A 26,555-nucleotide genomic window follows, 5' to 3' on the forward strand; every position below is an offset into this window, starting at 1 on the left:
TGCAAGCACTTAAATGCACATCCACTGTCCTCATTCTCTTATAGGGAAGGAAAGCAACCCTTGGGAAATGCAGACCTCCTCTATTGCCCTGGCTAGCACAACGTTCAATTATTAACCGTGGAGTTAATGAAGCGCTTAGACATTGCCCACGTTACTATTTCCTCTGTGTGTGTGTATGTGTATGTGCACACAAATGGTAAGAGAGAAGGATAGTTACAAAGCATCTCTCTTCCACAAATGCAGAGCTCAGCAAAAAAAAAAAAAAAAAGAAAACAATCACCCTTAACTCTGTCCTGGCTGGCAAGAGTCCCTGTACATCTACTCTGCTAGGACCGACCAGGAACTGTCTCTTCCTGTATCACGGTCAAGATCTTTGCCCACCTTGTGGAAATGACAGTTTCAGCTAAATCTTACACATTTTGTTTATAACTTCTGCAACCTTTGCACACAGTGCCTTGCCTGCATTTAACCCTCTGCAAATCTATGGATAACGCTGGCCCTCCCATGCCTCTGCCAGTAACCCTCCTGGCAGGAAGACCTTTGAGGCTGCTACTGACACCACCTGCTCTATGCAGTGGCAGGACCCTCCTTCCTTTAACCACATACAGAAGTGTTGGGCAGAGGGATTCATCCACTGCACAGACATGCACCATCCCACCTTCTGCTCCTTCTTTCTATTGTCACAGCTGCAGCTTTGCTAAGATGCTGCCTGTTAATCCTGCCAAAATTCACTACCGATCACTATGGGGACTACTGAGTCCCCATATTCTCTTCCCAAATATCAGCTACTGGCTGCTAGGAGCTAGCAGAATCGAAATGTCTGAGCAAAACCTCTGGGAGTTCAGTTTTGCAGGCTCAGCATTCTGAAGTGGCATGCGATACAACAGGATAAACGGAACGCCACCGTGAGGTTTTTCCTGCTGAATTTGATGTACGGATCTGACTGCCTGGAAATGGCACAGATGATTGGCAAACTGAAATGGCTCTAGCATGCTTTTCACTAAGTCAGCTGCAGTACATACAGCCAAAGTTTACTGGTGAGTATTTAGGGAAATTTCCAAACAAAGAACCACGATGTAACGAGATGCCTGGTTGTTAGTATCTGTGGTGATAAATAAACGAAGGGCTTAAATTTTTTTCCATCTAATGCGCTGCTTTCACCTCACCCTTGTCTTCTTCACCTGAATGCCTACAACCTTCAGGGGGCAACAGAATGAAAAGCTCTTTCTGTGTAGGCAGATCCAGTCACCACTGCTACAAATCTTAATCCGTTGGATACTTGGCAGGGTTTCAACAAAGAGTCATGGGGCCTCCAGTTTCCCGGTGCAGAGAACCTGGCCCCTCTATGACCTTGCCTTGAGCTCTGGCCTGCACGTTACAGAATTCTTTTCTTTCCTTTCCATCCACATCTAAAACCAGGATTGAAATTTAAGAGTTTATAAAAAAGAGATTTGGTAACACCAGACATTCGGGCAGTCATCAAACCTTGTACAGAACCAGACTGACAGAATAAATGGGATAATGTCACTCTGGAAGTTTAACGGCTGGTATCTTAAAGCGGGTACAATACTATGGAGAGCTATTTGCTCTATTATACAGTAATTTTACATGGTTTTATTTTATTTTTTGGTTGAGAAAAGTTATACTAACCGAATTGAGAATAATACAAAAGAGAAATAAAAATGCACATGTTGGATTTTCTGTCTCTTGTCATTTTCAACACGACCATCACACACTGGCTCTCTGAGTTAGGACCATTTTTAAGCATATGCAAAACTTATGCATGATAACCATCCTCCTTTGAGCCTAATGAAAATAATCGTAAAGTCCAATTTATGCATGTGGCTCATTCCCACTCCTTTCCCCAGGTGAAGCACAGCTCCAACTAGGGACTGTTTTCTTACCTGGGTATGGCACTCTCCCTTTTGTTACCAGCTCTGTCAGTAGGATCCCAAAAGACCACACGTCTGACTTTATTGTGAACCTTCCATACAACGCTGCTTCTGGTGCAGTCCATTTGATGGGAAACTTTGCACCTAATGAAAGAATAAATGAGTTTTAATCAAAATAGAGACAGAATCAAAGTAGCGGTTCACAGGTGACCGTTTTGTTCTGCAACACTGTGGGCTGGCAGAGCTGCAGACACATATTAACTTACTACTCCTTGGAATAGGACCAAGGATGATGGGACAGGTGGAATGTGTAGGGCAGAGGGAAAGACTTAGCAGGAAAAAGGGGTGGATTTGTCCCGGATCCCAAGTGTAAGAAATTTTAATTCAGACTTGATGTTTTATGAAAGGAAAGAAGTTTTTATAAAAAACAGTAACCCCAACATAAGAGAAACTCTCCCAGAATGTTTTCAATTAGCATTTCCCTGTGATATTTGCAGCTTAAACAGAATTAGCATGTACGAATAGAAGTGAGATTTATTAGAAGTGTACCTCCCAGTTTCCCTGCTCAAGCTGAGCAAAATGCAAAACAAACAAATATGGTAAAAACATAAATTAAAAACAAACCTAATATTTCATTAGAAACATGCAAGGGCTTACAAATAATACTGCCATGCAAGTTGCTTGGAGTGCAATGATGTCAAGGCATAACTCTGGCCTGTGATTTATAACTTGACAGCGTACTTCAAGCTCCTGGCACTGAAAAGCCCACAGCGCCTTAAATACGTGCAGTTCTAATGTGCTCATCCATCAATAGAGCTTGCAGGAGCCAGTTGTGGTAAGGATGGTACGATAACAAGCCTTTAAATACTGACTTATTTGCTTGTCCAATCATTTACTGTTTTCTTAGGGAAAAGATTTTCAGTATAACTTTAAAGAAAAGTCTTGTGGTAATAATTAACTCATAGTATGTATGAAAAAGTATGCAGACATTTCCCTGACGCCTTGTATTAGCATACAAGCAAAAGAGTCGCACTGCCTTTTGCTGATCCCTAGCGACAAACACACTCGAATTCTGAAACATACTGATTTTGACTTCTCACCACCCTCCCATAAAAGTTCCCTGAGCTTTCAGGAGGAGTGTGGAAACTGTAATGTGGACAAATCAGTCTCAGAGTTAAGTTATGCCACTGTTTACAGTTCCCTGCTGCTCCTGCTCTGCCATTGCATTCAGCGCTCACAGCTTCTGCTGTATGCTGCAATCTCATTTGGGCTCACAGCACAAAGTAGACATGGTAAATCTCATTCCCTCACTTAGTAAAACATCAGGTGTGCTAAAAGCTTTCCAGCTCTACATGTAAGTCGTCCTAAGACAGAGCGCTACTCAGAGAGAAATATGTATTTTCTTGCGCGAGTTGCAGTTGCTCAAATAGGTCCTGCTAAAATTAAAAGACGCAGGACAACACTTCAAATCCCTAACGCCTGAAGCTAGGAACTTAAGTCTAGCTAAGCATCAGCATATCAAAGGTTAGATTTCCAAAGGTGCTGAAGGATTTGTGGATGTCTATGCACTTTCAAAAAAGTCAACCTGTTCTATATTTACATTAGTCAATATGAAGGCAGGAGCTAAAATTCAGGTGCTCAGCTTTGGCCTTAGTCTCCCTTACCTGCGCTACTTGTTCATGAGACCAGTCCTAGTTTACAACACTCAAAGTTGGCAGAGCTTCATCTTCTCTTAAAATCCACCTTTGCTGTGATGCCTGAGAGCTCTGCAGCAGCCTGCCATGGCAGGCCCCTGTCCTGTAGTTTCACCTGGCTTCAGCAACACCAGCAGCCACAGGGGTTGGCAAGTGGCTCCCTCAACCACTGGCAAGGCCTGGGACTACAAACCCCATGCCAATCCCTGGAAAAAGTGCAAGCTGCATGTATCTGTAGGTCATGTTCCCTGGGCCTGTGGTCCACGGCAGGCGTATTATGAATACGCGGACTAATGTCCCTCTGTTCTTTCATATACACAGCTGAGATAGTACACCAATACCATGCCAGCTGAAGGAATAGCTCCAGGCTGGCTATCAGCCTGAAGACCTGGACTTTGGCTGGTGGTGGGTGAGATGGCCAAGCGTGAGGGTTTGTGTGTTCATTTGTTGCACATGTTTTATCCAGCAAGTTCTTCAATCATCAGCCGTGCTCAGCTCTTCTTCTGAGAAGCTGAGCCAACCCTGGTTTAATTCCCTTGGGCTTCATAATCAGATCCAAAGGTAGCAATCACCCAGAGCTCATCTTTGGAAGAAAGAAATTTCTTCAAGCTCCTTTGTGACCAACTCCTCCACTAATTTTATCTTTTTCATCTACTGGCAGTGTGGCACCAGGAGGTGAATATGTGGTATGCTGAGGGACCATGGGAAGATGACAAGCAAGGTAAAGAGGCGAGAAGAGGGGACAATTCCAGCACATCCGTTTTCCTCAGAGCTAGAGCAGTACCAACCCCATGGGACATGATGAGCGCTGCTGGAGAAGACAAACAGTCTGCACCGTGGAGTTTCTGATGGCAGCATGACTACTCATTACACTTCCATATTGCCTCTGATACAGGCGATTGTCTGCCTGAAACAACTAATACAAAAGTCACATGCTCATTTTTGCAGTGTTTCCTGAACTTTGGTTTGAAAGGGGAGGAAGGGAAGGAGAGGCTGGCAGAGAGACCACCAGCAGGTTTCTGCCTCATGGTTTTTGAAGCCTGCAACACATGCTGGAAGCTAGATGGTCCAAAACAGCCAATGCACTCGTATGGCAGAGCCATTGGTAAGGGGAGAGCAGAGACCAGTGAGGATGCACCAAGCCAGCCACCTGCACAGTTGCAGGTACAATGCACGCACAGCCGTAACAGAGAGAGATGGTACGCAGCTTGCTTGAAACAAGGATAAGCAACAGCAAGGGTGAGAAGCACTTTTAGAGCACCATCAGAAGCTCTGTGTGCTTCCAGAGGAGCTCAAACAGGTGGCAGCACCACTGCTACCGCATGAACAATGCCACCGTGTGTGTGTGTATGAGTGCTTGTAGGAGACCGTCACAGCAACACTTTGCTGTGACTAAAGTGGATCCCCTCCAAGGTGCTGCCTCCCGTCTAATGTCCGGTACTGGGGACAAAGGCACAGTGCACTTCTGCAAAAACAGAAAAAACCCAAAATGTGTGGAGCACCACTCCAAAGCCTCCTGATTGCTACTGCTGTACAAGGCGCTCACACAGGCCAGATGCTGTTCCAGTTGCTCAGTCTGGCTTCTGATCGACACGCAGTCTCTGCACTCCCTCTCTTCCCAATACACTGATTAAAAAATACACCCACCCCCCCCCGCCCAGTTCTCAGCAGCTTATTAAACCAGCTGAATTTGTGCTGAAAACAAAATTACAGCATCAGATCATCAGATAAAATCTGTACTACTGACAAGCACGTTAATAAATCTGATAAGCCAAATTACCCCAGCTGACAAGGCAGCCTATCTCCTACTTCCAAGGCATATTTTACGTCAGTGGGGGGATTTGTCTCTTTTTTTGCTGGAACGGATGAACCCATTTTATTACAAACTAGCAGGTCAGTAACTCGATGCCTATAAACTGATCACGCTCTAAATTCATTAGGTCAGGATGGCCTGTCTTTGCCCAAAAGGGAGGTCTTAATCTGTGGCTTTTCTCCCCACCCCTTTTTCAAAACGCTTCAGCTCGGGGAAGGCCTTTTTTGGGTTTCTGCACTGCTTGGAAGCATAAAACAATAATCCAAAGCGTCTCATCTGATCTATTGTTAGGGCAACAGGACTACCTCTGAGGATTTTAGTCAGACTTAGCCCCGGGATCTCTGCCCTGCTCTGCCCAGACATTCACACAGGTTATCTCCCAAGAGGACTTCTCTGGGAAAATCAATCAGTGCCCCTGCTTTAATTCTTCCTTGGCTCCAAGCAGGTTGCGTGATGATAAAGAGCAAGAGGGGGCTGGGATAAGTGAGTGACCTTGACGTACAACTCTCAGCCTGGATTCTTCGGATGCTAGGGAAAGCTCCTTCGGAGCTTCGCTTTTCAAATCTAAATCTCTATCGAGCAGAAACCTCTGAAATCCATGCCCTAGAGCTGCTGCCAGCTTGCTAATGATGCCATTTCAGGAAACGCTACGAAGTTGCTACCTCTTGCACCTTAAAACCTATCCCAGCTGAACACCCCAAGCCCTAAGACCCATAAACCACGGGAGCTCTTGGGTCAGCAACCAGAGAAAATGTAGTTCAGCATCGAATTGCTGGGGCTGAGAAAGGGAAGCCGCAAAAGGTAGAAACTAAACACTGAAGCAGGCTTGTAACAGGAAACGACTCAGTCGTGGTAGGCGATGATGAGTGCTGTGTGGGAGGGACTGCGCAAATTACATTTTTTGTGTTGTGAGAACTAACATGAAATTACAAGCCTGGCAAAACATCAGAAATCAGGACCAGGCTCGGCAGGCTGCTCCCACCCCGGGAAGCAGGGAAACGAGGGATGGAAGGGCAGGTCTGAACGCAGCCCCTCTCCCCCTCGTGCTTCCTCTTGACCTGGTCACACTCTCTTTTTGCAGAACAGATGGCATCGCCGTAGGAGTGTATCAGCAATCCAGGACCCCAGGGGGTTTGCTGTTGAGAAATAAGAGTCGTTCAGCCTGTCCGCTCCACTGCGGGCCCCGGGAACGGCAGGCAAAGAGCAAGAACAAAGCCCCGGACGCTACAGCCTGCAGTACAGTCCATTGCAAACAAGAGAGATCTGATTAGCTGCCGAACGGGCGGCCAAGTCTCTACAAAAGGACTGGCAAGAGCACGGAGGGAGGAAAAAAAAATCCCCACTCATTTCTAGGAAAAAAAAATAAGAAGCATCATTTGGTTTTTTGCAGGGCAGGAAGGAGACAATTCTAACTGTTAAGGAGGCAAAAATGATCTGAAAGTTTACAAACACGTACCAGAGCTCCCGAAATAGCTCTGACTTGTCTGGAAGGCATCAGAAAGATCCTTATTGTTTCATGTGTGCTGGAGTAGCGTTACTGCAAGTGCTGCCAGTGTATGCTGTAGAAACATGGCCTGGAAAATAACTCTGCTCTTTTTTTGTAAAGGCAATTTTAAATTTGTATCAGCTGCTACTGCTTAGAATAGTAACAACTCTTCCCCAGCAACTCTGTGGAGCGCCCAGCACTCTCCGCAAAAATGCCATGTGCTTGGCCAAAACGCTGCATAGCTCTGAACCAGATTGGTGTAAGGGTAACAAAACTGCAGGGGATATCCATCTTGTGTCGGAGGTGACGGGAAGTTTCTCTCTGTCCTAGAGAAGAGCTGGAGTTTTAAGACTTGCCTGCCGAGGTGGACGCAAGCATCCTCACTGATGGAAGGAGACAAGAGTGACGCTCGACACCGTGCAAGGAGAAAAGATGATGCAACAGCAACTGTCAAAAGTACCAAGCCCTGATGGTGCAGGCTGCAATACAGTTCCCCACTGTAGCCTTTAAAATGGGTGTCCTTTCAACAGGCATGTTTTTCCCCTTTGATTACTCACTTCCTCTAAAACTAGAGGAGCCAAATGCTCATTACAAGCCAAGAACTTTCTTTTTTTTGTATTATTTAATGGCTGTATATAGCTACTAGTCATACACTTTAAATCATTAGTGGTGTGACCATCTCTTTCCTTCCTGCCAATTGCTGAGAAACGGCAGTGCAGACAACGAACCACTTTTTATTTACCTCTTATAAATCAGGAGCAGTCAGGTCTCCTTTGTTCAAACCAAAAAGAAAATAAACCGGTCAGTGAAACGTTACCACCAGGCTAAGTAATACCCGTACAGGTTCAGGAATTCTGCACTCTAACCCACTGGGGCTCAAAGCATCCCCATCTGTTTCCTTTCAAAATATTTAAATAGAGACAAAAGTGACAGTGGGGGAAGGGAGCAGGAGATCAAGCAAGGCTGGAGAAACCACCTCTTCTCTGCTCCGACAACAAGCTCCGTACTAACCCGCTTCAGCCGTGAGACGGAGGACTGTGGAGGAGAGAGTGACCCACGGCTTTAATCGTCACATTTTGTATGGCAAAACATTTCTTTGCTCCCTGAGGAGCTGCGGGGCTGCAGCGCTCCCCGCCCCCCTTCCCTCCGCTCGCCAGGCTCTATTCCTGCGTCAAAATTCCCACCGAGGCGGTAGTCAGCTAGATAAACAGAGCAATCCCCAGATGCATCCCCTCAGAGGCTGAAGTAATAGGTCATGGGAAACAAGCAGAGGCAACCGTTTCCTTCTGATACTGTGGTCTCCACCAAGCAATGCTCAAAACCGAGGCTAAACAAAACAAACCGGGATTGAATTCCAATGAAAGAAAGATTCCAGTGGAATCATAGGAGCCATTTTTCTTCCTCAGTAAGCTAAAGGTACTAGGGTGTCCAGCTGGAAGCCAGGTTACTTGCAGTGAAATGTGAAGTGAGATTACTCCTTTTTGGTTAAAAACAAAACAAAACAAAACAAAACAAAAAAACCAAAGCTACAGATTAAGGAGGAGTCAAAAAATTAGTAAAAGTAGGAAAATCTTTCCACAAAACCTGTCCCTCAACCCATGGAGAGAACGACACCGCAAGAGACGTCCATAATTACAACCCTCTGAGTTCTTACTTCAAGGCATTCTCTGTCCCTGAGGGACTTCAGTCTGACTGCAGCAAGGGGAAGATCCATCCCTCTGCAGGACAGAACGGTGACTTCTCCAAACTTGCACAATCAGATCACACCAGAGAAGCAGGATTCGTGTCTCCTACCATCAGCCACACAGGTTCAAGGCCAAACCACTCCTCCTTCCCCAGCCAGACTCTTTTTCCACAAAACAAGTGATTTCCACATTTGAAGAAGGGCAGGGGATACCCACGTCTATGCTCCCTCTCCCCTGCCAGTCCTGGCATTTCACATTTTGCAGCTCAAGGTTTCCCATCCAAAACTCAGCAATTTTTATTGTCTTCTAAAAACTAAGCTTCTCCACAACATCAGCCAGGCAGAGTTTCAAAGATTTCTAACATGTAAAGAGGGCGAAACTATTCTGAGAGATTTCAACCAGGAAGCAAACATGGCATCAAAGGATTTCCTAGGGATCAGGAGCGTGAAGAGATCTGGCCAGGAGTAGGTTACATACTTGTATTTTAAAACAAATAATGAGTCATATCAAACTATACATTGGACGGTTTCCAAAGGGAATAAAAAACATGGCAGTAAAACAGACAAAAATTGAGATAATATAGAACACTGTTTCAAAGCCATTTTACAGACTGAATCTGGCTGCCTTTTTTCACGCAAAACTCTTCTTGCTTTACACAAGGGAAGGCAAAGCAAGCAGCTTTCTGTCTACCGGAGCTCGCAGACACTGTTATTGCTTTAGAGAGAATGACACAAGACTACTTTTGCAAGCAAGGAACAATTCCTACCCTCAGGCTCAAATCAGTACTGGTTAACTCTCTGCATTAATATCTATCACAGGTTCTTTAAAGGCCACCACAAAATAATCAGGCCTTCCTGTCTGAACACACAGTAGGTGACTGTTAGCATGGATGTAGCCCATGCTCCCCATCTTTGTGACTAGGTACTGCTGAAAGCAATTAAGAGTGGTGCAAACGGCATGAGAGCTTCTGCTCCCAGGGACATATAAGGCATTCCGGAAACTCTCTGGCTCATTCTGTCAACACCTGAAAGTTACAGAAAGAGGTTAGCTCTTTCCTAAGAATTAATGACAAAATCCATGCTAGAACAGGGACTTTTGGTTAAGAGAAGCAGCTTGCAATAGAAAGGAGTAAATGTGGGGTATGGAGTACTTAACTGACCTTACCTTCTGATGACATACAACATGGTTTAATAAGACACTCGCTGGCTTTGGAACTGAAAAGGGACGGAGTGGTATTTACCGACACATATTGAGCAAGCGCTACCAATGTACTGCCAGCAGAGAGGGAATAAAACTGTAGCTTTGCAAACTTGGATCAACATCTGACAACTAAGCATGACTTGTAAAGAATGACTAACTACAAAGAGCCTGTGTCATGGCTCAGTCTGAACAAATACATGCTTTTAAAAAAAGTTCTAATATTCTCTGGTATATTTTTATAGCATATCAGTGGTTGGTTGTGCCCAGCAGTCTGTGTGGCACTGGCAAATGGCTTTGCTATCAAAGTAATTTTTTAAGTTCCCGAAGGAAATACTGTTCTCAGAGAGACAGTGCTATTGCATAAAGGCAGAAGTCTTGAATAGGTTGCTTTGACCAGTTTGGAAAAAAAAAAAAAAGGTAAGACTAGCACAGCAGTTCAGTAAATATTAGAATACACACTAACAAATAAATAGCTTATAGTGGCACAGACTTTTACGGGTTTCCTGTTCAGGTTTCTAAGGTGGTAAGTAAAATATTGTTGTTCTTATGGATCTTGTCTTTAGCGTTACTTAACCCACCTGGGCTCACAGTCATCATCTTTCCTTTAGAAACTGACCAAAACGAAACAAAGAAAGACAGCCAAATAAAACCTTCTCTTTAGGATGTGCATTGACCAGTAAAATTCTGGGCTAGCAGCTAATTACGAGTTCAGGATTTACTGAAGGCAACTCCAAAGCATATGAGAGGGAGAGAGAGAGATTTTTTCAAAACAATTTTCTGCTCTTTCCCATAACAAAAATGACACTCCATGCTATGCCTGCTGCATTATCTACCTTGTCTTGCTGTATATTCATTGTCTTCAATCAGTCTTGCTAATCCAAAATCAGCAATCTTGCATATTAGGCCATTCCCCACCAGAATGTTTGCAGATCGCAGATCTCTGTGTATGTAATTCATTCGCTCAATGTAAGCCATTCCTGCAGCCACCTGTTAGAAGCATGAAACACAATCGGTGCATTTAAAAACATACTTGCACATAAATGGGCTATGAAACACATATACCTATGCTCATTACTCTGAGAACAGACCTGGGCTGCCATATCCACTAAATTCGGTAACTTCAAAGCTCTTCCTTCTCCATCTTTTAAGAAATCTAGCAAACTCCCTGTAAATGCAAAGTTGAAAAAATACAGAAATGTTAGGGAAAAATGACTATTCATCAGGATGGATATGAAACCTTATATGCAATATCAAAGACAGAAATGTTTTGAGTTCAAGTGAACAGCTTCAAAGACAGAGCAATATTTTAAAATTCTATTATACATTGTTTCACTCTGCTTTAAGGTCGGCTTGCAGAAGAGGATGTCACTAGTCCAAAGACAGTTGCAGTGAAAAGAAACAAAGTTGTTTTTAATGTTCCTGACTATTACTAAGAAAGTTGATCTTTCTTAACTTAATTCTGTGTGTGCCAGCGGTCTTTTAAAGTACATAATGCTGCTCTCCAAAGGCGTCAGCTAGCTGAAAAGCATCAGCTCGGTTCCAAGCCACACAAGCTATGGAAAAAGTCAGATCTCAGCTCAACCTACTCCAAAGAAAAGGTCAGCCGGAAGCCCAGTAAGCCCAAAGGAGCTAGCATTAATAAAGACTAATTTTCCTTAGGAGATAAAAATTAGTAGCTATTCTTCTTTAGGTAACATGCAACTAAACATAGTGTGAAACATTAGTTTCAGAAGACTGCTACGCAAAATTGAGGAAGACAAAGCGGAGATCAGACAAAAGTGGTTTTAGCAAAAGCAGTATGCACATGCCTTCCCTGTGCAAGGGAAAGCATGGAGGTTCTCCACACTTTTAAAAAAGCTTAGGATGCCATAGCTCCCTTCCCAACCTTGTACTTAGTGTGTATTTAAACAGACAAGTGGAGCAGTCTCCTTTAAATAAGGTCAGTCAAATGGTTTAATAAACAAGGGGAAAAGACAGATGATTAGGCGTTTCTCCCTTGATAAATCCTCAGCCTCAAGCTCAGAAACAAAGATGCAAAATGGTACAGTAAAAACTAGTAAACTAAGCCAAAATAAACCATGTATTTCAGAAAGATTTTCAGAAGGGGAAAAAGCACATGCTTGACACTGAGACATACGACCAAAGTGTGACTTAGTCAGTACTTGGATGCCTCTGAGGAGGGAGGTGGGCAGGCACCTGCCAGGAAAATACAAATCAACTCCAAATAATAGACTGAAAAAATGTACTCAGAATCTGAGAGTGTATCCTCCAGCCTACAATGAAACTACCCTGTGAGAACTTATGTTTCCTATTTGGTTCAGCTGCTTTTCCAAAACAAGCAGATTTTTTGCTCTACTCTTAGCACCCCTGCTGGAGATCTGATGGAGCTCAAAGTTTTCCTTTTCTCATTTTACTACATTGTAACCAGTGAAGTACCTTAAAGAAAAAGGGGGAAGGGGGAAGGGGGAAGGGAGAGGAGAGGAGGGGAGGGGAAGAGAACAGAAGGGAAAGCAAAGGAAAGGGAAAGGAAAGGGAAAGAGAAAGGGAAAGGGAAGGAAAGGGGAGGGGAGGGGAGGGGAGGGGAGGGAAGGAAAGAGGAGGGAAGGGAAGGAGAAAATAACCACACGTGCAAACCGTTTGTTAAAATGATAAATGGGGCAGACTTAAAATTAAGCTGTGATCAGAGAGGTGAGGTATATGCTTCACAACTCAGACTTGCTTTTGAAAGCAAAATCTTAGGCTGAGAAGTAAATACTGAAAGAAGATGCCATATGAACTCTCCAGTGCCAGAAAAAGTTAGAATATCAGGAAGCATTATGTAATATCATTCAAATCCAGAAAATGCAAATCTCCAGTTGTAAGGGAGGTTTAGAGGCTGAGGAAGTTGAAAACACTTAAGCTGTACCTACTTCTCCCTCCCCCTACCTGGCATAAATTTTCTGTTACGTGTACATTTAGGGGATTTTAGTTTTTGGGGTGCAGTTCAGAGCTGAATTCCTAACTCTTCTGAAGCCAGAAGTGAATTTAGTCTCCTAGTCTCTGTCTCCTTCCTTACACATACTGTTCATGCATCATATTGCACCCCTCTCTGTATCTACAAATAGCTTTGACCAAAAAAAATACTGCTCTCAAGGGCAGCAGCTCTGACTTCACCTTTACTCATGTACTCCGTGACAATATAGATGGGTTCTTCAGACACCACAGCGTAAAGTTGGACCAGTTTATCATGTTTTAGCTTCTTCATGATTTGGGCTTCTTCTAAGAATGATTCTGGAGACATAGTGCCAGGCTTCAGAGTCTTGATGGCCACTTTAGTATTTCCATTCCACGTACCTACAAGCACAGATATTTAGTTAGGTTAACCATCTCCTGCTCCTTTTCCGACCGACACCTAATGTAACCTAAGAGTAAAGTAGCAACGACACTTACTACTGTTTTTTTTTAAAAGTGGTTTCACATTTTGCCTCATCATTTATATTCCTCCCACCTTTCCCTCATAATTTATAATACTCCCAAAAACAATACTCCCGTTGCCATTGGGGCACAATCTCCCTCATCTTACTCAGACAACGCTTCCACCGACGTTGATGGAAACCTTCTCCGAGTAAGAAATACAGGACCGAGTACATACTGTTGAAATCCGTCTTCGCATATTTCCCCGGTGACAAGCAATTACTGCTGAAAACAACGCAGCACCAGTCACAGATTTGGATAACAGAACTGGTTAAACCCAGCCCTTTCAATTTGCAAGCCACTTTAACATTTTCTATTCTGAGTCAGGGCAAAAAACATTCTGTGAAAAATTCCCAAGAAACAAATTCTGAACTGATTTCACTTTAGAAACACTGGCATGTTTCCAAAACGAAATGTGTCTTTTCCTCTCCCTTCCTCACCCCCAGAAGCCCAGCAGCTGCTGACTGAAAATTAGGTGCTTCTTGTCCAGTTTGCTTTGCTCCTTTACTTGTGGTTAGCAAGGACATGAACAAGTCGCATCACTTTTCAGCCATGATTTAACCAAGTTTTCTGGAATACCTTGCTCTGGGGCAACGCAGCCGAGCATACTGCTCTGCTACTGGAAACCTGCAGACCTCCTCCTGTGGGATTGTCCGTGTGGCTGGCTGCACTGGCCCCAGGAGTGGGAGAGCCTGGTAGCCGCAGAGGCCGGCAGTGCTGGGGCGCAGAGCCCTGGGACACCGGTGGGAAGCACAGGCATCCGCTCTGGACCCTGACGGCCTGCACAAGGACCTGGCGAGAGCTGGGCAACACTGACTCAGGGCTTCCCACAAGTGGTGTGGCTTCGCTCAGGTATTTGTAAGGGGGAAGAGGAAGGACAGGAAAGGAAGAAATAAACATCTATCTATGATGACAGGTTTCTTGAGAGTGGGGCAGGTGGGAAGGGAAAGAAAAGAAAATGAAAATGGGTGGAAATATCACTTCCCGAGTGCCTTTCAGCTGTCCCTTGCCCAGGTTTCCCAGAACCCTTCTTCAGGGCTGGGGCTGAAACAGATTCGAATGGGACCCCTGAACTACCAGGAGTCAGCAGGGAAGGCTGAAGCCATCAACCCTGGAAGCACAGGATCCCCTGCGGTTTGCTAGGTGAGCTGGCAGAAAACCTGAGGAAAACATCTCAAGATGGTGTGTTTTCATACAGCATTTTGGAGTGGATGGGCATATACAGAACTACGGTTGTTCAGAAAAATTCTTGATTGTTTTTACTGATAAATTCACAACCACTGTCCTATATTAATAGGGAGCCAAAAGCAACAGAAGCAATGGTGAATGCTTATTTTTTAAAAAAGTTATTTTTTTAAAAGAAATCACTAAGAAATCACTTCTAACACAGAAACAAGCAGTCTACACTCTCTCTGTTGGCTCTCTATAAAGCACTGACTGTGAAAGTGTGGCTGTGGAATTCTTTTAATTTGGATCTCAAAGATTTCATATAGAATATGATCTGTTTATAGGGAACGGCTATTTAATAAGGCAGGAGAACAACCCTAAATGGCTTCAGCAGTTAATCACATTGGGTGAAATTTATTCCTCTGCACGTGAGTGTGAGGTTTGCAGACGGCCTACAAAATACAAGAAGACTCAGACTTAAGTCTACTTTCTGTGACTGAAGATGTCAATGACAGAGGTAACATGTAAAATAAGCGTATTTGGAACTTGTCAAGAGCACAGTAACAGCCCGTTACCACAGCTCAGCTGTTGTGCAGGAACTGGCTGAGCCAAAATAACTTGATCATGAGCTTTTTGCAAGCTGCCAGAGCACAACCAAATTGGACTGCTTTTGTGTAAAAAGTCAATTCCCAACTGCCATCTCGCCTAGTCAAGGACAGAGGAGAAGTGGCTGGGAGCCACTGGGTATGTCGTCTTTCACTTCCAGGGCAATTCATGCAGCGACATACTATGTGCTTAAGAGATATGTATCGGCCAAAAGTGGGCTGTAAAATTTTGTTTTTCACTAAGCCTTGTCTTTCTTCCGCCAGCTCAGTGTCAGGTGCTGTGACCTCCCTCGGTGGCAGAGTAATGTCCTGAGCTACCACTACTGCTAGCTCAGGGTACCTGAGGCAGACTCCTCAGCTCTTAGCCTGCTCAGTCCTTCAAATCAGAGCTGAAGCAGGACTTCACTTCAGTGGCACTAATGTATAAGCCAGGAAGGATACAGCTTCGCCTTCTGGTTTTAAGCAGGCTGGCCAAAGGCTTCTCTAATGTGTGAAAGAGAGTATGTTTCATATGGGGCCACTGAGAAACAGAACCACAGAGTACCTTCAGGCAGTCACTCTGCAAAATTACCACAAATTGTATAAACCTCGAATGAAACCCTAGTCTCACAGACACCAGGGCTTTTGTCACTGACATTAATAAACTAGGATTTTACTTGGCGTGTTAAACCTGATTAATTGTGTATTATCTATTTGCGTGGCCAAAATAAAAACCGCAAGACTCACTCTATCACTGTGACGTGCTTTCGGTAATTCTCCTTTTTAACAATACTTTTGTGACTTTCTCTACTTAAAAAAAGAAAATCAAGTGGAAAGGTTGTTTCACCTTCTCACGTAAATTTCACTTTAAATTATAAAATTTTCTTGTTGTGCTTTAGTACTTTTATCTGTCATTGGAAAATTAGTTAACCTTCACTAGTAGAGAGCTTCTTCTGAACTTCTTCTGTTGGTAGTTAGTTACTACTTAATGCATTTTTTAGTTCATTTTTAATGTATTAATCTATTCAGATTTGGTAATGCTTCAGGACTACTAACATTTTTACTACATATTACTTTAAGAAAAAAATGCAACTACTGTAATAATAACTTTTGCATTTCTGACCGATACTTGGTATTTTATTTCTCACAGTTCAGATTTTTTTAAAATTGCATTTGCTAATTTAGCTTATTGTTACAGTTAAGATCTGTGGCATACAAAGCTGACCACTAAGAATTAACATCAACTTGAATCTCTCACATGCATTCGAGATGGAGAACAAGAAGGTGAAATTGCAGCTAGCTTGGGATGCTAACAGAGAACATAGGCAGTTTTCTTTGCAACAGGTCAGCCACATTCTGTAAACTTCACAGACGTACTGGCATGTTCCTTGCTGTAGCCTTGCAATGGAAAATAGCAGCAAACACCCCGGACAGGCCACTGGTTATTTTAGTTTTACGTTCTTTTGTGTCACTGCAGCAAAAAGAATGACCAAACTGGTCCACCAAATGACCTTCAAGTAAAGAAACTACATATAGTGCTGCTGCTGGTTTTTTTCATCAGTCATTTTAGAGAGGCTATACAGAATGCAATTTGCTGTAAAAAATGAGTACACCTTTCATGAAGTGACCAGTATGTTGTGTTTCAGTGCTAAGACTACACTAAGATTTATCTGTCTTTTAATTGCTATTGTTTTACAGTCATTTACAGTCAGGAAGGTGGCTCATGGAGAAGGGAGTAGTAAGAAAACCAGGCAAGCGTGCAGAAAACAATGTCAGTGGATTTGGAAAATGTCAGAGTTCCTGGACTTCAAAGAGTGGGTTCAGCTGGGCTGGGCAAGTCTTGACTCTATTGTCCCTGGTCTCTATATCAAGTTACTGGGTTTTGCCACATATACAAATTTCAAAACAGAATTTATGAAGTGGATGCATGGGAAAGCTGGCTTGACAATATTAGCTTGCTGACACTTGCCCTTATTTTTTAAACCGGGGGAGGGGATGGAAGCATTTTCAAGGGCTGACCCCATCAATGCTAAAACACATGAGGAAAGAAAAATGTCTGCTTAACATTAATTTCTGGTTAGCCACTCTGCTTTATGGGTTTAGTGTTGCTCCCATTTTAATATTTAACTATTGTGTAGTCATCTAAATAAACCCATTGCAATTAATGAAGTTTAAAACTAGACCCTCATACCAGTGAGTGCAAATGAAAGTTTCCATCCACATAGATTACTGTATTTAGGTCTGACTGTACTAGGCGATATAGACTAACATTTCATACTACTCTGATCTTCTAGCTTTCAGATCTCTATTTGAAATGTTTATTTCTGTCAAGAGGGCCTTAAAAGATCCATCCAAAGCAAAATATATTCTCTGCCTTACCACGCCACACTTCAGCGAAACACCCCTGACCAAGCTTCTGTTCCAGAAATAATGAATCACGTGCAACTTCCCATGCATCTTTAGCCAATCCAACAGTTTGTGGGGTATTATTCGTAGCAATCACAGTTAAGTTAAAACACAAACCATCAGCTTTCTCTATAGGAGAGGAAATTAATAAAAAAAAACACACTTATAATCCAAAATAATGCATGCATTGAGAAAGATGGAAGGTGATTTGTCTTTCAGTGTTGCAGTAAAGTTCACTTGCAAACACTGATTTTTGGATACTGCAGGCAGGGACTTTTTTGCTAGCTTGCAGGAAAAGGCTCCTCGGTATAATTACCAGACTCACTGTGTGAGCCTTGATTTATTATTAAGACTGTAGTAATTTGTCAAAATTGAAACCTTCCAAAGGAACATGAAAGTTCAGTTTTCTTTTCCCATCAATTACTGTGAAAGTTGAAGATGAAAGGATTTCAGAGTCAGAGACATAATTCCCAAGGCATTTTTCCTAATAATTTGAGCTTTGCACCTTTTTTTTTTTTTTTTGGTGGGTCACAATGTCCTACACTTTCACCTTCCATCTTGTAATCCCCACACAGAGAGCTATTTTAGAATAATTTTTTTGCTCCATACCCATCCATACTTCCCCAAACTGCCCATTTCCCAGTCTCTTGATCAACTGTAGGGATTCTCGTGGAATTTCCCAGACATCTTTGGTTTTGACAGACAGATCAGTAAGCCTTGGCATTCCTTTATGACAGGGGACTACTAAGCGGCAGCAAAGACCTGCAGCTCTCTCTGATGGAGCCAGAAGTGAAGCCAACAGCACAGAAGAGGAAAGAAAAAAAAGTGTGACATGAAACAAAAACAGTAAGCTTAAAAACAATGCTACTCACAACAGCTGTTAGTTGCATACCACAAAGCATCCTGGAAGATTAGAAATTGAACACTGAAACATATTCATTCGAGACAGAACAGGAAATATTTTAGCTTCTGCTTCCACAGCCTTAAACTGAAGGTGACCATCGGTGGTTTCTCATGCGGACTCAGGACTTCCCTTCTCCCACAGTGCTGCTTTAAGGCAACTTCCTAGGTAACTAGTATAGTATAATACAGTACAACTTTTCAAAAATCATCAGTAATCCACAAACTGGAGTGCTTCTAAACTGAGTCAAAGCACCATAGCAAAGATTCAGTTTATCTGAAAATCACATCAACAAAAATTTGGCAGTCCTTTTTTTGCACAATTTTTTCTAAGTATTCTGTGAAAGACTGTTTCTCACATTTTTTACAGTGCAGATCTTTGTTAGTGTACGCAGCCAGTCCCGCACCGTTGGGGCAGATTCATTTTACTTATCCCTTCTAAAGCTTCCCAGAAGACTGAACTGTGACAGAAATCACAAGATATTTTAGCAGGATTAAAACCAGTGCTATATGTCTATTGCTGTATAGTATACTGTGCTGCACAAGGCAGACTGGATCATAAAGCTTGCAGAGCAATTTGTACTTTAAAACAGGTGCAGCAGAGCAGGACAAAGAGGAGAATTGCTATTGTATTTGAGACTCAAATATAATTTTCATTCTCCTGTTCAAGATATCCTTCTAGGCAGCTGAGAAGTTTGTTTCAGCATCGCAAGGCAGGAAAGCGTCAAAGTTCTTGCAACACCAAGCTCTACCTCCTCCGCACAAATGTTGTGGGATGGTGGGAAAGTCCCTATAGACACCTTGACATGGACCTTGTTATGTCTCCTGTAACAAGGCGACAAAGACCACAAAGCTGGAAAGATGAGCTGACTATTGAGCATGTCTGATTTCAAGATACTTTTAAGAGGAACGTTAGGATAGGGACTCAAAATAATACCTAGAATACCTTGTATTCTAGGAAATACCTGGAAATCCTCCTTATGCATTTGGATAGTTGCAGAAAGGCACTAGGAGTTTTTAAGAACTTCTTGTTTCCTTTAACTGAAACAGAAACTTGGCATGCTGGTGCTCCAGTAAGACCAGGCTGCACATGAAAGAGTAATGTTTTTTCTTGAAAGGCCTTCTACTGCTAGGGAATGGGTGAATGGTACTGTAACTTCAAATATGCTGCTACTGGACTTCAGTCTGATGTCAGCACATCCTGGCGATCTCAGTACTTTTGATCTGGAAATCTCATCCATGAAAGTCTGGATAATAAGGGCAGTCTGCAATGCAACAGGAGCGCAGGGCAGGGATACCTGGGCTGTGTCTATATACACTTTCTACTTCCGAGTCCTGACTCAGGACTGCTTACATGAGACCAGATTGTACACTGTCTTCCTGGAGATCCTGGTACCCAGCTGCCTGGACAGGAGGGGTCCTCAAGCCTGGACAATTGGGGAATGAGAGTTGAAAAGTGGGCTGCAGAGCATACCTGTCCTGCTGTGAAGGCACTGACCTTTGGTCTCTGCAGCGGTCACCAGGGAACCACGCTGATCTCTGCATTTGGGCACCTCTGAGCTGCGCTCCCCGAGGTAAATCTAGGCACCCACAAGGTGCTGTGCTAGAGCTATTATAGCTCCCAAAATCCAAAACCCTGCACAGAGGAGTTAGAAGCACTGTTTATGCCTGGAGTCAGCTAGGGCTGGGCATGGAACGAGAGCTACTATGTTTACCTAGGCCTGGGAGGCTGCAGGTGAAACCTCTGGAGTTGGTCTGTACCATCTCTCTTGAGCTGACCCTACCTGGATCCTACTAATCATGCCCCTGTGTTGCGCAGAACTCACTGTTTCCACACCTGATTTGTCTCTGCATCTGTGCACAGAAAATACAAGACCCAAATAATTTGGCCACAGACTGATATATACCAAAAGTTGATATAGACCCAGAAAGTTGGTATAGTGGAGATGAAAACTAACATCTTTAGATGTGAGTTTCTATACATTATTTAGCTTAGTTTAATGCAGAGTCACCAGAAACAACTAGAAATTCTCCCAGGCAGCATACACCCATCAGAAATTGGGCGGAGAAGACAGCCAGATGTCTAGTATGAGCAGCATAAGAATATAGCAGACAGAATACAAAGGATACAGAAAAAACACCCCACAAAGAAGTTGATTTCCCAAGCAAAATTTATGAAAAGTTTTTAAGCAGCGAGCATGTGGGGTTACCTGTTAATATGATGAAAAGCTAAAGGAAGGACAAAATAATAAAGAATAATAATTTAAAAATTCACACTTCTGTTCTAAAAATGAACTGTTGAGAAGTATGGCAGTCTTCTGTGTAAGAACCAGTGAACCTGTGCAGAGGTTTGGGGGGCTTTTAAGTCCTAGGTTACTGTATACCAGTTCCCAATGACAGCACTTTTGGTTGAATAGTGTGTAACACAGGAATTAATCACAGGAATTAATCACAGGAATTAAAAAAAAATGGAGGTGAGTGTGAGTGGGAGACAAACAATATGCATACAAAAATACCCACTTGAGACTGCTGATAATTTAAATGGTAATACTCTGCACATCGAACACAAATTCAATGGGAAAATATGAGTCAAGTAATATAGGGAAACATTTCTGCTGTTGCCTTAAGTGACTGAATGCCACAATGTAATTCTGTAAATGCTTTATTAGCAATATTATGCTGCAAAAGGGTACATATTAGCACTCGCTTACACACAGGGAATTCATGCTTTCAGATCTGCAAGTCAAATTCAGTAATTCTGGTTTCTTTGAAAAGGCAGAGCAGGCAAAACCTTTACCTGAGTAGACTGCTACCTTTGAAAAGCTATGCTGCTGTGCACTTAAAGCCATTTATAACTATAATGGGAAAGTGATAATGCATTACAACAAGCAAGAGATATAGCTCAAAAGACTCTTCAGGACATTTTATACATATGAGAGCACAGAAGCAAACATTTTTGTTTTAAAGCTCTCAAGAGCGCTCAGTATTTTTTTGAAAAGTTACCTGAATAATGCTGAACCAGCTGCTGAAGAGTTTCAAACTGTGCCCGAGTTGTGATATAATAGCCACCATTGTCAAGTTTACGAATTTTATAATGTTTGACGTGATCTCCCTTCATATCATCCCAGTCACGAATGGACAGGGAGTAGGCACCTATTCCAAGAGAAAGAGGAATAAAAAAATCGTAAGTACCTTTCAGATAGCTAAAGATTTTGGCTTGCCAGTCATTTTTTATAAAATAAAAGAGAAATTGCTTTAAAAAATGCCTGTTCTACACTGAGAAAGAACAAGTGAATCCAACATAATTAAAGCAAGTGTCACAGAAATCTGAGGGTGTTCATGCCATGCCTCTTCCATATTTTTCTAGAAAGAAATCAGGTCTTTTGGGTAAATGAAAACTCACATCTTAACATTTACTGCTTCAGGTCGTTAAATTTACTTTTCCCACTCTTAAGTGTCAGGTTACACTGCAAATACTGTACTTTAGGTAAATGCCAGTGGGTGGTAAATGTCAAGATTTTCATGGGAGCCAGTGGAGATAATGACTTCACATCTATGTAGTGTTGTTACCCAGATGGATCCCAAACTGCTTTACAAGCATTAAACAACCAAATTAACAAACTCTGCATGTCACAGTCTTTGGAGGAGAAAGCCCCACCACGCAAACATCATGCATCAGAAGATTTGCACGAACTACCCATTTCCCTTTCCAAATCCATGGAGAAACACTAGACATTACTGGTGGGATTCAGATGCTCAAACACAGAGCCATGCGAGATGCCATGTCAGACATCATGTGAGACATCCTGCCTGGCCTCTTCACAAGGCAGTAGTTTTCCCACAGGTGTCGAATTTATCCAAACCATGTGAATGCCTTGGATACCATCAGGCATTTCAAATGGTGGCTCCAAATACTCATGCTCAGGCAATGGAAATTCAGTTTAGGGGCTGGATTTAGGTTTTAGGTGTAGCAGTAGCCCTCTGTAGATGTGCTACGGGCTTGGTGCAGATGCCCACACACAAGTTTCTGGTGCTGTTAAGGCAACTGAATCCCAGCCTCGTTTCTACTGACTGTAATGGTACTGTACACACTGATGGCGGAATTAGGTTTGAACCCTAGGTGTCTTCAGCTGTGGGCAGCTGAAGTGAATCCCACCTCTCCACTGACTGTAAAGGGAGCTTGGACGCTTCCATGGGGAGCCGCACATTTGGGTGTCTTAATATGAAGCAGAATCCTATTCCAGATACAGTGACGCCCACATGTTGGTTCTCTACGTTTTCAAAGGTGAAACCACATTTTACAGCGTAATGCAGTTTTCTGAGCGAAAGCTTGGTTGTTTCAAAGGCAGCAGGGAAGACGTCTTTGCTCACGGTCAGAAGGATATTTTGTTTACTCAAAGGTAATGCAGAAATTAAAAGAAAATACTTGGGGCAACTGCAGAGATCTCAGGAAGGCCCCCCTTCTGGAGACTGGACTGCTTTCATTGGCAACCACTTCAGCTAAGAACAGGAAAAGAAAACTGCCAGCAGATAATTTTGGATTGCCTGGAAGGTGGGATAATTTCCTACGGGTCTGATGGCAAAAACCACTGACGGCTGCTTTTCCAAACCCCCTGTATTTTTTGACACACTGGACAGTCACATCTCCCCGAAGCACCTCCATCTAAATAAAATGGCTTAAGCTACCTTCACAGTTACACAGCTGAGATTCCTGATATAAAATGTTGTTACTGGATTCTCTCCAGCAAGAATTTTATGGCACTCTAAAACTTCTCTGAACATGTTAAAATGCAACAGATCACACTGGTAAACAGCTCGCCACTGAGTGGAGCTGCAGCAAACAAAACTCCTCCACCCCTAGACTCCAAGGAGTTCTCAAATTCCCTGTTGTTTACCCTCTAAATAGGAGGAAAAGAGCCAGCACTTACATGCATGACTCTATTTTATGTGAATGGGAGATACTCCGAAAGAAGTGAAAAGCTTTTTATTTTTAGATAAAAAATAAAAAAAAACTTAGTGTAGAAAAAACATTTTTAGGTTATTTTTCTGAGGAGAGTCTCCCACTGAGTAAGTACATTTCTCTAAGCTAGGAGCTTTATCGGGATTTGCAGGCAAATCTTGTACGTGTTTTGGACGAACACTGATGGCTGTGCACTGTCATCCTGCTTCCAAAATTTTCCAGGCAGAGTTCTCCACCTCTGCATTTGTGAGTTTTGATGCACTAAGAACAGCTGTATTTTCTTAGTCACATTCCCTGCCTATCTGATCAGTATTTTAGATTCTTTAGGAAAATGTAAACAATCTTTGGCTCCAGTTCTGCAATCAGATCTGCGTGGGTGGCCCCTTGTGGACCCCCACTGACCTCAGACCAAGTTGCAGGACTGCAGATTTAGTTCAAGTCTGGACAAAAACAACCAAGATTCATTTCATTATTCATTTATTTAGATTGTTTGTTATTTAGACTATTCGTTATTATCTGCTGATAAATTCAAATATAAGGGATACACATAATATAAAGCTGGATAGAAATACCAGACAGCAGTGCGTTGTATCAATGAATTTAAAAAAAAAAAAAAAACCTGAAAACAAACAGCACAGGGGGATGGAGATTGAAATCAGGCAAAGGATTATACACACAAGAGCTGATGAAGTACCTGGGTAGTCAGGCTTTGCAAAAATGAAAAGCCAGATCTGACTGATTTGTTTTCGAAGTACGGGGAGAAGGCAAGCATGATCGAGGGAGGTTAAATTCAAGCGGAAGCCGTCCACTTTGATACATTTACCATAAGCTTGATTAATTTTATTATTGTTATTATTTAAAGCAAAGGGGACAATTCTAGGTCACAAAGCAATTCCTACCTCAAGCCCAGGATGACTAGCTAGAATAAAGCATTTTGAGGAGACTTACAGGAGAATGCACCATTCAGTTCTCTCAGCTGGCTTTTTTCTCTCTCGTGATCAACAACGTTTCTCTGTTTTCCTCTAACAACGTATTTCCAGAGACACCACAAGGATGAGAAAGGAAATGGGCATTTTTGACAAAAAGCATGCATGTTTTTCTTTTTCCAGTGGCTTTGATGCCAACTTAGCCTGAAGATGTAGAAAGCCTTAGCTTCAAGAGCAGAGAAATTAAGCTTGCTGTTATAAGCACATCCATGACGGATTACTCCATTTCCCCAATGCTTTTTGTTTCTCCAAAGAAGCCCTAGAAAAAACCTGACTTAGGTAAGTAAACCCGCCTGCAAAATCTCTCTCCTATCACTGCACAAAAAAGGTCAAAATAGACTCAAGTGACACAGCACGGTTTAGAGAAAAGGTGTCGTGGATGTTTTTAAGCATGCCTGTTTTAGTGACTTTTCAAACTCTGTATAGAGTGGAATGAAGTTCTGCTCCTCACGTGCATAACAACAACAGTTGGACAAAACGAACAGGTGGAGGTTATTTGCAAAAAAAGAGAGCAAGTTAGAGCACATCTTCTTCCTGGTGAGAAATGCTTTGCTGCTAGCTAAGGTATGGAGAAGCTGCAGGGTGACAGGATGGGAAATTAGTCATCTGCAACTGCAGCATGTTGATTCCGATTTTGCATGATAACCAGTCTTCTGAACTAAGTACAACGAAGGGACAGTTCAGTGACTGCAGGAGTCAAAAATTCTAAACCATACAATTTTAGATGACAGAATACAGCATCTGAAGATATGTCATAGGGACAGGAGGAGGAAGTGGTGCTTCTCTTCCTTAAGTCCTTTTACCAGCCAGGACTCCAACCACTTTGGATGCCAACTCTAGCCGACAGCGTTTTCTGATCAAAGCACTGAAAAGTCAGTGCTTCAATTATATGGACCATCATTAGACTTCAGAATTTCCATGGAATGAATTCTAGTGACTTATGCTTCCCCCAGCTATTGTTTCACATTGCTGGTCAGTTGAGAAATTGTCAGATTTGTTTCCATTTAGTTGCATGTTTTCTCCTCAATGGTCATATGAATTAGAGAGATCTTTTTGTAAAGATGATGCTTTGAAGAAACCGATAGGTCTCATTAACAAAATGAAAAAGCAAGGACGGACCCACCAATAAAGATAGAGCTCCTGCAATATTTTTAGAGGGGAGGACAATACATCTTTCCACTTCACCTCAACAGAATGTATACAAGTAAATATTTCCAGAACATATTCATTGGAAATATTTTCAAGTTTTCTCACTGTTACTCTATGGATTAAAAACTGCTAATTTTTTCCAAGGATCCTTCCTGAAGAGAAAAGACCAGAAAACTCTCCTTACCGTCTTCCCAAAACAATAACCAGTATCTCCCTCCCTGCAAGTCTATCTTACATTTTACAGTCAAGAAGAGTCAGACTTTCTGCTTGTTCTGAAGTAAACAGTTTTCACCAAATTAAACTGCAGATTCCCAGTATGTATTCCCAGTAAGCCAGGTGGCCCTGTCTGGACCCTAACAGGGACACCAGGAGGCCTGCCTCCTGCAGCCCATAGATGCTGCTCTGAATGGCCTGACTCCTCCAACTCCATTGCAATTGTAGTATCCTCAGCGCCACTGTTCAGACAGTTTAGTGCTCTGAGCGTGACAGCAGAGCAGAGCACCTGCCTGTGCCTAACTTGTACTGCAGATCCCACGGGCTGAGCGCGGCACGGCTTGCACTTGCGTTGTTTTCTGCCTTGAACACTCCGAAACCTGGGATGTCCAGACATCTAATTCCCTAACACACACATATGCAAGATGATACTTTTCTCTACCTTGGTACCCCTGAACACAGTATTTTACAAACCTACCATAATTTTTCTCTTATACCTACTAATTATTAGTTAGAATAGCTTTGGCCAGCATACCTTTGGTAGTTTCACTTTCCCGGATAAGGAAGGTACCTCTCGGGTTTCCAAATGACAACAGCTGCCTCTCAGCATCTTTTCGGCCCAGTTTGCCAAAGTACCACCTTGGGGAAACAGCAGAAATAGTAAGAAAATGCTACATAAGATTACTTGGCAATGTCACAAAGCTCAGACGTGGTAGACTATTTGTGGAAAATACGGTTACTCAAGTATATTCAACCACTACTGTCATACTGTGGCCATTTTACTGTGGGTGGGAAGGTAACATGACAGATTTGTGGAGTAGATGTTGTATATGTTGTATACCAGCACTTGTATTAAGTCTGTAATTGGCAGATGTGGAGAATGCTTGTTTGGTGTCATACCACAAAAGCCATATTTTAGCAAACAGTGGGCAAGACTTGGGAGTGAAGGAAGAGACAAGGAAGAAGG

At 42.7% G+C, this 26,555-nt stretch overlaps 1 protein-coding gene across 19 annotated transcripts in view; it reads right to left on the reverse strand.

Moving 5' to 3' along the window:
- Nucleotides 1–26,555, reverse strand: part of FYN (FYN proto-oncogene, Src family tyrosine kinase) — a 142,654-nt gene that overhangs the window by 8,667 nt on the left and 107,432 nt on the right. For 16 of the 19 annotated variants that reach the window (XM_068938077.1, XM_068938073.1, XM_068938075.1 and 13 more), the window contains 7 exons: nt 26,124–26,227; nt 21,284–21,433; nt 17,990–18,154; nt 12,924–13,103; nt 10,859–10,935; nt 10,604–10,757; nt 1,905–2,036 (listed from right to left, as the gene is read on the reverse strand). In XM_068938077.1, the coding sequence (XP_068794178.1) occupies nt 1,905–2,036; nt 10,604–10,757; nt 10,859–10,935; nt 12,924–13,103; nt 17,990–18,154; nt 21,284–21,433; nt 26,124–26,227 (962 nt within the window). Of the gene's footprint in view, nt 1–1,904; nt 2,037–10,603; nt 10,758–10,858; nt 10,936–12,923; nt 13,104–17,353; nt 17,510–17,989; nt 18,155–21,283; nt 21,434–26,123; nt 26,228–26,555 lie in introns of all 19 variants that reach the window. The other 3 variants (XM_068938081.1, XM_068938080.1, XM_068938079.1) reach the window with 1 other exon arrangement.

The sequence above is a fragment of the Struthio camelus genome, chromosome 3 (assembly GCF_040807025.1).
Source record: "Struthio camelus isolate bStrCam1 chromosome 3, bStrCam1.hap1, whole genome shotgun sequence".
In the NCBI taxonomy this organism is placed as follows: Eukaryota; Metazoa; Chordata; class Aves; order Struthioniformes; family Struthionidae; genus Struthio; species Struthio camelus.